Source organism: Spinacia oleracea, chromosome 3 (genome assembly GCF_020520425.1).
Source record: "Spinacia oleracea cultivar Varoflay chromosome 3, BTI_SOV_V1, whole genome shotgun sequence".
In the NCBI taxonomy this organism is placed as follows: domain Eukaryota; kingdom Viridiplantae; phylum Streptophyta; class Magnoliopsida; order Caryophyllales; family Amaranthaceae; genus Spinacia; species Spinacia oleracea.
Window position 1 is genome coordinate 157,128,260 of NC_079489.1, and position 17,004 is coordinate 157,145,263.

General features: G+C 37.4%; 1 protein-coding gene across 2 annotated transcripts; it reads right to left on the bottom strand.

Annotated features, from left to right (window-relative positions):
• Window positions 1-358: 358 nt before the first annotated feature.
• LOC110791867 (uncharacterized) lies at window positions 359-15,132 on the bottom strand. 2 transcript variants are annotated; one of them, XM_021996639.2, is made up of 14 exons: window positions 14,727-15,132; window positions 13,237-13,313; window positions 12,925-13,083; window positions 12,597-12,810; window positions 11,044-11,130; window positions 10,814-10,953; window positions 7,804-7,884; window positions 5,647-5,711; window positions 5,203-5,375; window positions 4,585-4,715; window positions 4,394-4,481; window positions 2,739-2,952; window positions 1,550-1,656; window positions 359-1,247 (listed from the first exon to the last, which is right to left on the bottom strand). In XM_021996639.2, exons 1-14 carry the CDS (start codon window positions 14,892-14,894, stop codon window positions 708-710), a joined length of 2,244 nt encoding a protein of 747 aa, XP_021852331.1. In that variant the 5' UTR covers window positions 14,895-15,132; the 3' UTR covers window positions 359-707. The 2 variants fall into 2 exon arrangements, with proteins under 2 accessions (XP_021852331.1, XP_021852332.1); XM_021996640.2 differs by having other exon boundaries at window positions 12,925-13,061; window positions 14,727-14,788.
• Between the last annotated feature and the right edge of the window lie 1,872 nt (window positions 15,133-17,004).

A 17,004-nucleotide genomic window follows, 5' to 3' on the forward strand; every position in this document is an offset into this window, starting at 1 on the left:
AAAAAAGCCCAGCCCGGTATGACACGGGCACAAAAAACCAAGCACGAAGTCATGGCTCATGGCCCGGGCTGCGTCTGTGTGGTTTTTTTGGGGAAAGCACGGCTCAGCCCCATACGACAAAACATGCTAAATTTAGTAAAACTACGCTTAGACATGATGGCCCAACCCGGCCCGACACAAGGGCCTGACCCTATTTCGAAATTTTTTTATCGATGCAGAGTAGGCTTTGCGTGGGCCATGCAGTGACCCGAAACCCGACCCGACCTACAGTCATCTTTACCGTAAACTACGTAATTGAACAGCCAAAATTAGATCATGGGAAGCACAGGAGAATCAACTCAGTGAATTTTAAAAAAAAAAAATAACACCAATATGTATAAATGGTATTCCAGATACATACTCAAAATTGACTATTAAAGGCCAAAATGCCAAAACCTAATTTACATCCACAAAACTTCACAAATATTTTCTGGTAATGTTGGGTTTCTTCATGGTATAAATCATCTTTCAAAATGTACGTATACATACATTGTTACTCTATGAGTTAGTTCCAGTTGATCATCTGCAATATGGCAACATCAAATAATCTCACAATCACAGGCTGCATCAGAATTGCTCGTGCGCGGGCGTCTAACCCCTTCACTGGACCTATACAATCATCTGTTCCTATACAAAATGTGGAGTATCTCTTCATTTTGAAAAAAATGTCATCTTTTTGACCCAAAATTCCTTATTTCCATATCATCATCATCATCATCATCATCATCATCATCAACACCATCATCATTATCAACATAAGTCGAGCTATCTAAAGTAGGACGTTTCAATCTCTGGAAAATGTCATCCAAAGACTCAGAAGAGGAATCGTGGGAGAGGGGTTTTGTTTCTTGAAGTTGTCTTGAAGGAAGAAACTTCTTTGATTCGAGGTTTGTCTTGAAATTGTTGAAACCCGATTTCATAGACTGCCACGTGGAAGACATGCCGGAAGAAGATGTTCGTCCTAGGTCATTTCCTGGAACGGGATTCTCAGAATTCAACAATGAGACTTTAGCAGAAGCTATAGTGTTATTTTCTGCAGGTTTTGAGCTGGATGTTTGCTTGCTCTGTTCTCTAATTACGGCGTACTTATGGCTAATCACATCCCTGTTCCCACTAGATTGCCGAGCCTCGGATTTCGATGTTCTCACCAGACTACCTTTAATATCATCCATGGATGAAGATCCTTTCATCTCAACAGAATCATTGCCCTAAAATAAGTTTGCATTATTAAGTTGAGTAAGTTGACAGCATAATCGAATTCCCAAATGCATAGGAATACTTGATAACCTAAATATTAGGCAAATTTGCCAAAAAAGACCTTATATAGTTCAAAATTTACGAGAAAGGACCTTAAGTAAAAATTCTTTGCGAGAGACAACTTGTTCCCACTTTCCGGCATAAATTTCGAGCTATAAAAGGTCCTTTTGGGCAAATTTGCCTAAATATTAGTTCATGATCCCAGGAAAATCAAAATAATATAAGCCTTCCTTCAAAAATAAATTAAGACTACCTTCTTATTTATGCCAGTCTCAATATCCACGTTGACATTGTTGAAGTTTCTCGCCAATGGTATAACTTGTTCACCGACTTTGTGTCCTTGTTCAAGCCAGGAACGTTCTGCACACGAGCAAATAAGCTCATAGCATTAGTGGATGAAACGGGAGCAAAGGAGAGGGACGTAAAAGTGGAAGAGGAAGAGGAAGAGAAAGAGGAAGAGAGGTGAGCGGATGGTAGGAGTGTACTTCCATTTCCCTTCCAAATCTATTAAATAGTGGAAGGATTTAGTTTATTGAAAGGGGAAGGAAAATGCAACCCTTAAATGCCTTCACAAATTCTTATTTACAAGTGGTGTACTACAAATATTGTACACCGGAGTAAAAGCTAACTCAAAATGCTTAAAAGTTACTCTTATATAGGTAAAGGTTATCTATATTTTAGTTCATTTTAATAAAAAATATTTATTCAAAATCACTAATAATGTATATAATTAATCATATAACCCTTTACAATGTTTATCGACCAAACTTTTTTTATTTAGTATAAGTTAATCAAAACATATTAAAAGTTACAAAAAATTAGGTAAAAGTTACAAAAAAAAACAAGGTAAAAGTTATCTTGGTGTGCGATAAATTTATTGTAAATCTTGTGCGTGCAAGACCTTTTGTAATTGCCTTTGATATTCCCTTATTTTCACCGTTGCATATCCAAATAAGTGGAAATACATCGCTCCCTCTCCCTCCCTTCCCCTCCCTCTCCTTCTAAGTTCCATCATCCGTACACTATTAACCTATGGAACCACAACAAAAATACTCCCTCCGCCCCTTACGACGTGTTTGGATAACAAAATAGAAGGGAATAGAAGAGAACCAGAGAAGGGAATTAGGAGAAAGGGGAGGGGAAAGAAAGGGAGGGAGGGGGAAGGTGAAGTCCATTTTCCTTCCAAATCTCTCTAATTTTGGAGGAATGGTGTTTATTGAACAGGGAGGGAAACCTCTCCCGTCCTTCATCCAAACAAGGGAGCTTGTTCCCTCCATTTCCCTTCCCCCCTTTTTCTCTCCATTTTTACTTATCCAAACATAGTGTTAAAGATATTAGGGTAATTGACTACTTGGCTCTAAACGACTAACTCTTTACCGTTGGATAGGAGTAGCCGCTAAAGAACAAACAAGATCTAAAGCATGAAGTTATGCTATATTTACCTTTCTGCAAGATTATTATTCCTGATGAATCAAAACCATCCATTTCCTCGGCTTCACCTTGAAATCTGAGTCTTCTCCAACTTCCGAAAAAATCCATCATCCGATCAAAGAAGTTACTAGCAACCAGAATTGTATAGACAACCATAATGAGCGGGTAAATTTTGTTGAATTTCCTCCCAAAAAAGGGGACAGCATCATCGATGTTGCCCATTCGCTGTAATAGAAGTTAAAAGTAGCAGAATGATTGATCAAATTAGATGCTGCCAAAAGTTCATCGCTAGTAAAACAAACTTTTTGAAGAAAGTTTTTCTGTTATAATGTTCTGCGTGTAACTCAGGCTTGACCGCTTGAAAATCAATTAACTAACAGCATGTCAAAAAATGGCTTCGTTGCAAAGAAAATAATGTCCCCCTAAAAGATTTCATCGTAATTACTTTAAAATATCCTGCAAAGAGTTCTAGCATGACTAACAACTCATTCTTTCATCTCCGGAGGCATTACTGGCATAGGTATGTAAGATTGGAGACGAGAAACGCCTTGGCTTATGCAGATATAACCGCGATTAAACTCGGTTAGCTTATGCAGAAGCTATGAAAACAGTGGTGCAAATAAACATACCACTGCAGCAGTTGCAATACGGGCCATGCGACAAATGTTTTATATTTTACACCAGATATGACTTGTGGATTTGGCCAATACTTCCTATTATTCCCAGTCATCAGCTATCTAATTTATTATCTATATTACATGATGGGGATCTCATTACTACAGAAATTTTATCTCAGCTGTTTGGCAACTCTTCTAAGTATATTTGTTGGGGGTGGTGGGGTGGGGAATCTAACACAAAAATGTATGATATCATGATGTCAAGGGAATAAAAACGTAGAGACCCTTTTTTCTTTGTCAGCCAACTTCAATGGTGCCTCAGTTTACTGCCACGCGCATTCACATGTTAGACCAATTGTTGCTGTCCCAAAGGTTTCCAGAATGCTATTGCAATACAACAAACTCCCCCCCCCCCCCCCCACCCCCACAGAAATGTATGTCCACCATGGTGTAAAAACTCGACCAAGTTAACTCGTATCGCCTGAGTTAACTATGTTTTGGAGGTTGGCGATACGATATATCCCGGTTTGTAAAGGTGTTTTTAAAAACGGCCAGATTTCAGTTGGTTCAACTATCCGAACCAATTTTGTCCGCATTAAACGTTATTAGTCTCACATCTAGTCAATTTTCAGCCGAATTCCCCATGTTTTCGACAAAAAGAAAAGGAAAAAGGAAAGAAATGGAGAAACTCCTCTTAAATAGAGTAGAGAAATCCATTTTCAGATCTGAAACAAGAGAGGAGAGAGAAGGTGGACAAAGGAATTCATTTAACTATGTCACGTGTACTGTTTAGGGAAGGGGGACTAGGGTAGGTGGTGAGTGGGACTGACATGGGGCTTCTTTTTTATGTTTCAAATTCGTACCGCGACAACCGCGACACACTCCACGAATAACGCATCATTTCCGTTACCGAGACTCCGCGACCGTGACCGATACTGCATTTTTTATCTATGCTGCCTGGCACCATATCATTTTTTCCACAGAGATATGGTTTACTCACTAATCATAAATGTCAGAACCTAAGGGTATTTAGCTATATTGAGAATTACCTTCTCAAAGATAGTTTTAGCATTCCCATCAAGGCGGATGAGATTGAGAAAATTGTAAGAGACTGGCGGGGCGTAACGAGCGACCATCCTGTCAAAACAAAATAAAGAATTACTAAGGGGCACATTTTATGTAGATAATGATATTAAGGCCACATCCCTATTCCAGTTCTCATATTAGAGATATGACTTACGAGCAAATCATAAGGAGGTTGACAGAGCTTGTTTGTCTTGGCGTCAGTGAGTAAAACATCAGCATTCCAATTTTGAGCAAAGAAAAATATGTACATATGCACATGTACATCAGAGGAATAAATGCAAAAACCTGTCAGCCAGCAAAAGGATACAGTCAAATTCACATAACAGGTGATCCAATTTAAAAATCCCTTGTAGGTATAAACAATTAATTTCAGCATGTATCAACAGATGAATTGATGTAGATGCAGTTTCTAACCAATCACGCAATAGTTAAGTCTGAATTCAAACATCCAATAACTAGCATTTCAGCCCCTTTCCTCCCCAGGTATCGAAAGAAAACGAAATTCAATTGAACACGTAGCATTAATTCAGCAAAATACAGAAACATTTGCCACCAACAGGGTGTACTTTAGGGAAGGATGGAGTTCCAATTGTGGATCCTAAATATCATTGCAACACATTTGTAATCACACTCATCAATCAGAAAAGCTTCCAGTCGCAAAATGGCTACGTCATGAATGACACATGGAAAAATAAAGATAATGAGGATGAAGAAAGAAAGAAAAATTACTGAGGGTACAAATAGTTACGCAGTACAGTTTTCCCGAAAATACCTGCACAAATAACTCCTGTCTTCCCACAGATTTGATAAGAATTGAGAAAAGAGACAGATCAACACTGGGAAGTAGCGTCGCTTCTGCCAAAAGAATTGCAATCGACATGCAACCAAGTATGATAGCCAAAAGTTTCTGCAATTGCTTCCTCAAGATACAGCACCATAACAACTCTGGAAAGAACAGCCATCTCAGTTAGCTTGATGATGCTTTAACTACAACCAGCAAGGAGAAGAAAAATATGATCTCTGTCGATCCACTAAAATGAGCATGGCTAAAGAGATCCTAAAAGGAGACGCGATTTTTTTTAAAAATGCTTCACATCTGAAGCAACAAAAAAATCATTTAACTATCATCCAAGCTTCTTTTGACAAGAATTTCTGGTTCACGTATTGCCATATGCAGCTATTCAAAAGTGAAAATCTTTTGAAGTTCTTGTATTACCTATAGTATCTAAGAAGGAGCCGATTGTGCCAGGACGACTGCCTCTCAGGCTTGAAATATATTTCCTGCAGGTACAATTTAAGTTTATGTGACTAATAGACCCACCTTTAACAATGATATTAGAGAATGCAATAAGACTTATATACTTCGTACTTGATAGGAAATCTAAGAATATAGCTAACAAATTGATGCATGGATGATAAGCAATTGCTAATATGCTATAACGGGCGTATGGTGAAAGAAGAATACCGCAGGACATACTATTATCCTACATGGAAAACCAATATCAGCAATTGGCAAAAACTTAACTTAAGTGCTATTGTTATTACTTCTGAGTTCTGACCTTCACATTAGGTACAATTCCAACATTTGTCCCAGAAAAAGGGGGGAAAAGATGGACAAGAACCATTAGAAAAACATATCCAACAGACGTGAGCTAAACATTTGGCAGTTGGCATTTACGAAACTCAGTCTAGTCTTAAACAGAATACTGCACAAGAATGCATGGGTCCTTCTACCGAATTAACTTTTTCCTCAACCAAATCAGCTTATGTAGAAGCCTCAACTCTCAACGTTGAGGTCCAATATGAGAAACATGTCCCATCAACTCTCAACAAGACTACTATACAGGTAAAATCCTGAGCAATAAACACCCCTGTGAAAAGTATCTCATATCCTGTCCTTTCAATATTCATATCTTCATCTAAGAATACCCAAGCTGAGTTCCTTTTTATAAATTTATAAATTATGAAAAGAAACTCCAGAACCAAAGGAAAGCCAACAAATTCAGTCACTTCAACCACCTCCACCCCTCTTGAAATTCAAATATTAGGCAATTCCAGATGTAGTTCTTGAGGAAGCCTTCTAGAAAATAACATGTCACCAACTCAAACATGTTATTAGTACAAAGGGAGTGTTTGAAAATGAAAAGATTAGGGAAATGAAGAGTGGATTCAACCCTAAACTGTAGATTTCATTAGTCAACTCAACCTACTGTTCTGTAATGTTTGGTAAAGACTTGATGTTAATAGTAGAGAATAATTAACTCTTCTCCACTATGCTAGGAGAAGGATCCTAATGAAGAGGATATTTGCTACTTCCTCTCTTTTCTTTTACTTGCAACCCACACTTATTCACACACTTTAAGAAAATGGAATCAAAATACTTTATTGGGGAATAAATGGTAAGTTCATTCTTTATTTGGTGGATGGGTAGTTAAAGAATTGATAAAGAGAGTAAAGCGAGGGAATAGATGTCATGGTAAACTTAACCATTTATAGTATGGTTTGCAAGTATTGTGACATTTCCATTTTAGGGAAGTGTTGTAAGTAAAAGAAACGAAGGAAGTATTAATTATTATTATTTTTTAAAACCCAATTATTCATTGAAATATTAAGCAGATAATTTACACTATTATGTAAGAGAAAATGTACTAGTTTCTTGCATATGTATCCTTATGCACCAACTGCTAACAGAGAACTGCTAGATTCCTAACAAACCAGACTTTAAAACAATCTTTTATCCACTAAATAAAGCTCGGCTCTGTTCTATTCACCTTATTTTCACTTACTTCAGGAAAAATAAGGGCTACCCAAGTACAATATATAACTAAAATAAGTTTTGATAAGTTTTGATAAGTTCAGATAACATAAGTTCAGAAAAAATAAGTGAAAATCGGGTGAATAGAACGTAACCTTAATCTGCTAACCAAGGCCAATATGGTACTACTCAATACTCATAACATTTCTATCCTCAGGATGCTTGTATCCAATATGACAGTGCACTTATCCAGTTATCCTTGCATCGGGAATTGAGATAACAGCTAACTGCCAAATCCAGTCACTACTACTAACAAAGATCAGCGACAGCTACATTCAGCTAACTTGAGAGGGTACTGATTAGGATGTAGTGAAAATTGGTCCCCCGCCCCCCGAAACCAACCACCAAGCCAAATCCTATGTCACAACATACTCATAAGTTACAACTTGTTTATAGAAGAACATCCACCAAATTTATTAGCAATCAAGGTAACAATTTCATGAGGGGTGGCACAAGTACAATTATGAATACACAAGAATGAGAAAATTATTAGTGGGAATAGCATGTCAAACTATCACTTTCAAGACTATGAAAATGGAAAGACAAGCTATGACATACCATCCGGTAGCATGGCGTCGCTCATAATTTTTTATGGTGTCTTCCAACTCAAGGGCCTCCAAGACATAGGTCATATATTCACTGAAAAGGAGACACAATTGATAATTGTTAAGAACACAATTAAAAATAATCTTCCAAATAAAAGAATTTGCGACCACCAGTTACAACCTTAAGAATTAATTATAAGCACAAACTAGGAGGTAAACCCAGCACAAGCTTACGAGTTCAGGTTTGATTTACTGAGATCTGGTAATACATTGAGTTCAAATGCTGGTTCTACCACTAAAAAGTCTATGGCTGAGATCTGCAGAAGCTTGCCTTGTTAATTGACTGAAATAACCTCAAACACAAGATTGCACTACCTTAATACTCTCTCACATTGAAAGTTATTTTGCACCTAAAAACTATGAAAACTAACATAAAGGTTCATGTGACCAATAAAAGTACCAAGTCACTATATACTGCACAATCAACAATATAAATGGCTGCAGCAAAGCAGGCATAAGACACAGCATTACCCACCCTGGTTTAGTAAGCTAAACACAAAGGCCGGCATGCTCACACACGCCTGTGCTGTATTTTAAGGGAGAGGTGTTGGCATGGCCTAGAACGACGGACATGACCAAATCCATTCAACTAAACCGCTATCCTAAGCTTTCAAGAAAGATCATGCTCAAACTATGAATGTATTTGAGATGCGTACTTGAAGGGAAGTGTCGTAATACAAATCATGGTAGGGTTGGAGTAACAATTATCAAGGACAAAATGAAGAACCAACAGTGTTGATTTGTACATATCAAGGACCTGAATGGAAGGACAATGGAGGTATCAAAAAATGTCAAATATACGAAAATGATATAGATAAAAGGGGTTTAAAAAAAGCCAATGATCATGTTGCACTGGTCAGAGGTCAGTTAGCAAGGGGCTATGGGTGGGGAATGAAGAACGGGAAACACAATCTAAAGCTCCTAATCCTTCAGCGGTGGTTTGGTAGGCTATTATTCCCTTTCCCCGTTTTCCGTCTTGGAGTTCCCCACATCCCCCCTCCACTTCATCCCCCACTTGAGGATTACCCTATTTCCCTTCACCCATCCCCAACACTTCTCATTCTCCAAACACCACCATCAACAGTACTGTCAAGCCACAAAAAACAACCTACCACTACCGAGTACCGCCAACCCACAATTAGCCCAGGCCCAACCAACAATCACGGCAGCACCACCACCTAGGCGCCAACAATAACACTCACAGAGTCACAGTTAGCCAAGAGCAACAACCACTAAGAACCACCACCACCAGTCAGGTCTATACTCAACGCCGATAGTTTTCGTCCACCCAAGCTCGACCCCTTAGTAGTGCAGTCCAGTTTCCGGATGTACAAAGTAATTTCCACCGAAAAACATGGCAGAGACTGAGAGATAGAAGCGGACACCGGAGGAGTATGTACTATGTAGTAGAGTGCCTGGAAGCACACTGAAGGCTCCAAAGGAGAGATGAAATTTGACTCTGAGGATGTTTATTGTGTTGCAGGGAAGACACAGGAAAACAGCCAGGTTACCCTTTCTTTTGTTTTGTAAACCAAACATCAAAAATTGAATAAATATTCCTTTCTCACTCTAACCAAACAAAACTATTATACTCCCTTCCCTGTTTCCTTTCTCCTTATTTCCTTGTTTTTTATTGCTTTCGATCTCTCATGTGTGGACCAAACGACCCTAAGCAAATAGAAGGAAGGAAGGATACACAGGAGTGGCTCACGGAATGACATCATATTTTATGTAGCTAACCTCATCCTATTCGAATTAAGGCTTTGATATTGTTGTTGCTAAACTGTCTCCCCATCCCCCGTCCCTCCTTTTCTCACCCTACCCCACCCCACCCCATTCCAGACCTAAACACTCCTTACGCCCCTAATTTCATCACAACAATTCTCATTTGATCCATTCATCCATCAATGCTTTTCAAGTAAAACGGTCGTCTCACTTCACAGAATGTAGTATATACATCGTTCAAGATAATTTTTGGTTTCTAAAAATTGGGATGCTAATTTGACTGACAATTATTTTCAAAATGGTTACTTGTTTTTAGCTAAGTTATACACAACTGATTTAAACATCGCCAATTATGATCTGGTGCTCTTGATATTAGCAGTCTTTGAGCTAAGATTACAGCTATAACTTGCAAGTTAGATAAACTGAAATGATATTCTCCTAAAGGGGTGTCACTGTCCATGCAAGATGTAAATGTCACATTTAAATTTTGTGAGTGGAGGAACCTCTTTTTATTTTGAGGAAATGTGAATGAAGGATAAACAAATGAGAAATTGTCGATTATTATACTCCATGTAAAAGAAAAGAACTGTGATTATATTGTTAAATATAGTCTTAGTACTCTAGCAGAGACTCTATTCTGTGAAAGATGGGCAGTGATTTGGTGAGTCTCCGGGACGGGGGTAATGCAATGAACCCACCTAACCTGCCATGTGTTCCCTTGGTTTACATCAGGAGGCAGAAAAAGAAACAAACAACAACAACAACAACAACAACAACAGCAGTAGTCAGAGATCAAGAGTAAGAAGTTGGTGGAAAAGAACCGTTACCACAACTAGAGAACCAAAGGGAGCAGCAGAGGCAATTAATGAAGTTACTAGCATCAACTTTAGTGCATAAGTATTGGAGAGGAAGGGAGAGAAAGGCATTGTGTAATTTGTATTAGCATTTGCAGAGTTGTAACCTCAAGTTACTAACCCGGAGAGTAGTGGCCTAAAGCTACTGAGATTGTAATCAGTCGTACTATTTTGTATTTGTTAATCAAAAGTTTCCTTCTGTCTATATTTATCTGTGTTTAAATCTCTTTTGTTGAGGCAGGGATTTGTGAGTGCATTGCACATCATCAGAATGCAATAGCATCTCATAGAACGATATCAGTGAAAAGAACAAACAAAAACCACAAATTTTACATATTAACATTTGGCATATGAAGACTCCTTCCTAATCTAGAGACAATTTACCTTTTGTACCGATAATACGCCTCTTGTGCTACTCTAAGTTGACGCCTAAGCTCAGCCATTGATTTATCATCTGCATCATAATCCATGTCATTTTCACCCAATCGCCCTCCTTGTGGCTTGAAGGATGGATCTTCTTTGAACTAACATTAATGATAAAGTTGGATGTCAAGAGCTACACTTAGAAGAATGTATAATTTTAGGGCACAGTCATGAGAGAAAAGTTGTCATACCATTTCAGCCAACATCTTATCGATGACATTCATGTAAGGACGTAAAGGATCACGCTTCGACATTTGGTTAGAGGTTGCTTGAGCAACCTAGTAGAGGACAGCATAAAAAGGAATAGCAATGATGCTGAGAACTTAAGAAGACAATTATAGAATTTATTTCCATTCATAATTCATAAACTAGAAGGACATGCAGAATATCCAAAGCAATAGATGCACATTGCTCCAGCGAAAACGAATAAAAGTGTACAATTCCGTAAAAACAAAACCTTGCAAAATACATGACTAAAGGACTAACCAAAACCAACCCCAAATTTTTTGTCTCTTACAGTATCTATGACCAAAAATCCAAAAAAATATTATATACAAAAGAGTCCCTCCTACATATCTTGATACTATAAACCCCAAAAATCATCTAGTCACTCTTTCTGAGACCAAACCACCAAAAGGTCTCCCTCCATCTTACTTTGGAAAGAGTTGCACATAACATGACAATAGTTTCACATTGGTAATAACCGACAAGTATAGTTGATTTTTTACTCTTCCTAGATGTCTAAGAAGAAATACAAATGATGACTCTTTATATAAATTTATGGTACATGCCACAACAAAATTCCAAAAGCACCAGACTATGTGATCATCTTGAGAAATTCCTACACGAGAACTCTAGAAGCCGCCAAAGTTTCAAAGCAAGGGTTGTAAACGACAATAGGTCTCAAAGAGCCCTATAGAATCCTACGTTATCTCTCTCAAAGATATGGTGAGGTAAAAACCAAAGTGCACATCATGACATTCTACTCACTGTTGTCTCCTCCAAAAGCTTCTCTTTCGGTAATCTTCTTTGCCCTTACTCATTGTCAAGATGGGGAGGATACTACAACAAAGACAATGAATTATGATTCCACCCCTTGCACACTTGCAATATCTAGAAAAGTCCTTTTTATCCTAGCCAGTATAAGAAACAGAGAGACTTCAAGGATGGCAGAAAAAAGAAAAAATTGCAAGTAATGAGAAGCCCTCTAGCATGCCTGCTATCCAAGGAATCCCCCTGGACTCTAAAGCTGAAGCAAAAACCATAATTTACCAATAGGGGTCCTCGAACTTCCCTATTTCTAGGCCTGCTTCCTCAAACTTTCTGGCATGGAACATGTGCCAAAACCTTTATTAAAATGCTCAATGGGGGTGCATGGATAACCAACCAGAAGTTATAGCAAGTTGTACTCGAGAATGGAGGATGGAAGCCAAGGACTAAGGCTGTGATCTAAGGAGGGCTCGACATTAATACAACACCGCAGATGCAAAACGGAGGGACTCAGCTTGAATAACCGAAATTTTGTTTCTAGCATACTACAGCCTGCTGGATGGATTCTTTTGTACTTATAATCCCATGTCAATTGCTTGACACACGGAGATGATTTTAAACACTATATCGATTCAGCATTTATATAAACAATTTCCATTTGAATATACAGGAAAAATATGACAACTTATTGGAAAAGAGTCAAATCTGGCACTTGAACAAATCATATTTTAGGCACCAGTTCCACGTAACTTACCACAATTGCATTTGAGAAATTCTGATGAGCCTCATCCAGTTTCGCAGCCATTTTCGCAATCTTATGGGACAACAGTTTCTGCCGAAATGTCCAGTCTGCATTTTTCCAGAGGCTCCGGGGAATTTCACTTAAACCAAATCCAAGTAAAAAGGCTCCTGTGACAAGTCCGAAAGTATTTGAGCAGGCCATTGCAAAACCAAGAACACCTCCTTTCCTGGTTCAACTCCACAGAAAAAGGGCATCAAGCAGAAGATACAATATACATAGGTCTTGGACAACCCTTAAAAATGAACCGAAGAAATTGCAAGAAGAAAAGGATGCAACTTACAGGTTCCTGCCCATAGTGAAAAGGAGTATGAGTCCAACAAGGCCAATAGATCCAACTATAAGATAAAAGACAAGGTTCACATGAACACTTGTTTTTAATCTTTCTGTCATTGTGAAGTCTCCAGCATCTTCATAACCCTGAATAAGGGGGACCACAGCCCTGCTTAGCAAAATCACATAATCCAAATATATAAGGCTATCTGAATCACTAAGTTATGAAAATTTTCAAGAACATATAGGCTGCAACATTTTCTGCATCAGCGATCAGCATAAACCCAATAATGAGGGTGGGACATTTGGTGTAGAATCATACCAAGTTAACAAAAATGTACTCCAATATGACCAGCTCCAAAAGAACGAAATGACCCCATTGTAGTGTCCATTAACTGTCTGCAGGATCAATATCAACAACCCAGTGTAAGTCCCATAAGAAGCTCTTTTCCTAGTCTACTCTTAAAATCCTGTAACAAGTCTTAACACTGGAGACAAAGCGCAACAGAAGCAAAGATATACCATATTTTCAAAGAATCTGACAAAAAGGATAGAATTGCTTGAAACATTTTGCATAATACTGAGGATAGAAATGTAAAAAAATAGGAAACATAAGATAAGTAAAAAAAACTAAATGTGAATGAAAAATGGATGTCAAAGAAAATCTGTTAAAAGCTAGAGCTTCATTTCCTGTCATTCTGTACAACACATCCATCCACATAACTTATAGATCTTAGAGGGCATATTAACTCGAAACATTTCTTAAGCCTGTAAAATAATACATGATCTGCATAGCGATATAGACAAATAACTACTCAGGGGAAGACAATCACTAATTTACAACTGACTTTCTAGACAAAGCATAGGCAGCAGCAGACTCCATTCTTTTCAGTTTGAATGAGCTATTACCTTCTTCTCTTTTTTTCTTTACCCAAATAGGTACTCCATAGAAAATAACATTATTTATCTTTCTCCTTCATCACATAAAAGATCCTTAACAAACAAGTCCAGTGATTGCATTCGGTATTGTGGATTTCACAAGTACTCCAAGATACGAACCTTCCAAATGAACGCTACCATCCATCAAAATGTAAGTAACTAATGGAGAATGATAAATGTACCAACAATCTTTTATCAGACTACACTAGAATTGAATTTCAAGATGAAAAAATTATCGAAAACATATCTTAGCCGTGACCGGTGCAACCATGAACCACGAACACCACCAGTATTTTCTCCAACTATCCGTTTCCCAAACTAATCCAACATGAACCGAAACACACACGTGAAACCGCCAACGAGGTATTGGCCTAGTGGTTAAGACTGAGGGCCTGTGTACCATACCCCATTTGTAATTTGTTTCCCTTGTGACTCATTCACACAAAAAAAAAAAAAAAAACAACATGAAATCAACCTCATATCCCAACTCCCTAAGTTGCCATTCTCCTTTATAATACTTTTTCAGGTGTAATTTAGATCAAACCTCATATCCCAAGTTCCCAACTCCCTAATTTGCCATTCTCCTTTATAATATATTTTCAGGTATAGTTTAGATCAAACATCAGCAGACCACTATAATCAAGTACATTAAATGCATAATCAATCACATACTCCCCCCATATAAACTCATCCACAGCTAAATTGGATCCAAACTAACGAACATAGCTTCGATCATACAATTCAAACAAAAAATCAAACCCTAGTCCAACATGCAAGTGCAAAATTCGAGAAATTCATCCGAATCAAACGATCAATATCTCAAATTACAATCCAAAATAGAAATCAGAGAAAAGAGGAGAAACTAAAAAATACCGTCCAAATGTCGGCAGGGACAAGAATGATGATGGAGAGAGAACAAAACCAAGCATAACCAACAGTGAGGAAAACATAGCGAGGAACATGAGGTCCTGAAAAGTATTTTAGGGTTATCACAACCATCCCCAATGTCATCGGCAACGATATCAAATAAAACACCCACATCTTCGTCTTCCTCCCCAAATCACCCCCAATTTGCCCCCTTCGTTTCTCCTTTTCGATAAATTAGGGTTTGGGCTGAGAATTCGAAGCTCAGACTTCACGAAAATAGTAATGGCGCTTCTTTTTCGTCGATTTCTTCTTCTTTTGATCGCTGCAAATTGCAGGAAAAAGATGAAGATTTTGTCTATCCTGCACCTGCAACAAGTCTGGTCTTTGCGTCTCTTTGTTTCTTACGAGTAATTATTTATTTGTTTGTTTTTGTTTTACTTAATGACGATGAAAATGTTTGGTCTAGTCAGCAGTTTATGGTGGACCCACTTTAAGTGGTTTGGTGCGGTTCATGATGTGGGCTCCATATTCTAAATTTCTAAACTAATCCGTATTTCCCACCCGACCCGTACTGCATCCGTCTCAAGTAGGCAGGGTCAGAAAAAGGTTTAAAGCATCTCTAATGGTTATAGTTAGGGGTTTGCTTGTAATTTTTGAAATTTTAAGCTACTCGCTTGATCATTGGAGTTGAAATGATAAATTAACTTGGCCAAGCAAATTAAATTATCTAAGCTAATTTGCTTGAAAAAACTTGGTCAATGAAATAATATTTTAATACGGAGTATAATTTAATTTAAGTATTGATTGACAAATATGACTACAAAATATCAAACTATGGTAAAAACTCATGTGTCCATGTTTGTGCTATTAATACATTATTATTTTTTGTTTAATTGGGGGTCATTTATGAAAGATAATTTATCAACTAATGTTCTAATTTAAAGGAAACTTCAAAGTTATGCTTATACAATTACATGCGTTAATAGGAGGTACTTTAAACTTTCATAATCAACTTGATAAGGTGGAATGTTAAGGCCAATAGGGGCTAGGTCTAGGACCCTAAAATGCGGTTTGTAAGAAATTGATGCGATTTATTCCAAATTTATTACGGACTATTTGTTTTATGCATATTCGTAATAATATACTTATACAAATTATATGCATGTCTTATGCATAAACATTTTAAATATTAATAACATATTTATACTCCAACTTAAAAATAACCTATTTTAACTTTATATCATGGCTATAATTTATAAAATACCTATCTGTATATGATGATATAATAGGAGAAATATGTACTTTTCATTACAAATCCGTCATTGCAAATCCGTGCATCGCACGGTCTTCAATACTAGTTAAAATAATTTCATACTTATATTGTGAAAATCAAGTGAATAGAATATACCTTAATTCGATTTTAATAATAAGATTTATAGTAAGGAGTATGTGTTAATCCACATGAATACATGATACGGACTTACGGAGTATACATTTGCAGAAAAATAAAATAATTAAGTTTGCGGGCTTTAGTTTGTAAGGAGAATTGGAATAGACTTGAAGTTTTAAATAGCCCATAGCTATATGGCTCTATAATTCTATATGTGCCATTCGGCCCATGCCATTTACCATGAATATGTACATACATGCTAGTAGGTCTAGAAAGGTGGATGCAATTATCTTAGTTGGTAAAGACGTAAAATTTTGAGAGGGGTACCTAAGATCTAAGATCGAATCTCGTCTACATCACTTGTTGCTATGCCCTTTGTGGCTCTCTCCACACACACGCACACAAAAATTGAGGTCTAGAACGCCTCCCTCTCCTGAAGCCTGAAGGGAAGGGTAACAACCAATGATTCATCCAATCATTTTATATAGGTCGATCTTACGTAGAGCTTAAATCTGTTTGAAAAATACACAAACACACTAATACAATACAAAGTATAATACAGACATAACATCGCATGTTTTTAAACTAACATAAGCTGATCACAGGTTCGAGCTCCATCAGTTATGCAATGATTGTGAGTGACTCAACTCACTCAAGTCAAAATCTACGTAGTTAAATTGGTTAACTTGTTTCCGTGTTGGTGCAGTTTCAGTAAAACAGTAACTAGCCCAGCTTGCAGATAATAAATCTTTTAACTGCAAAAATGACAAGGTCAAGCATTATCCGTAGTTCCTGGTGACTTAGTAGATGGCAATCGAGTAGTCCACAGCCATGATGGAAAATAAACAATACTTGTCTTTCTTTATTTTAGGAGATATATTCTATCTTGTTAAA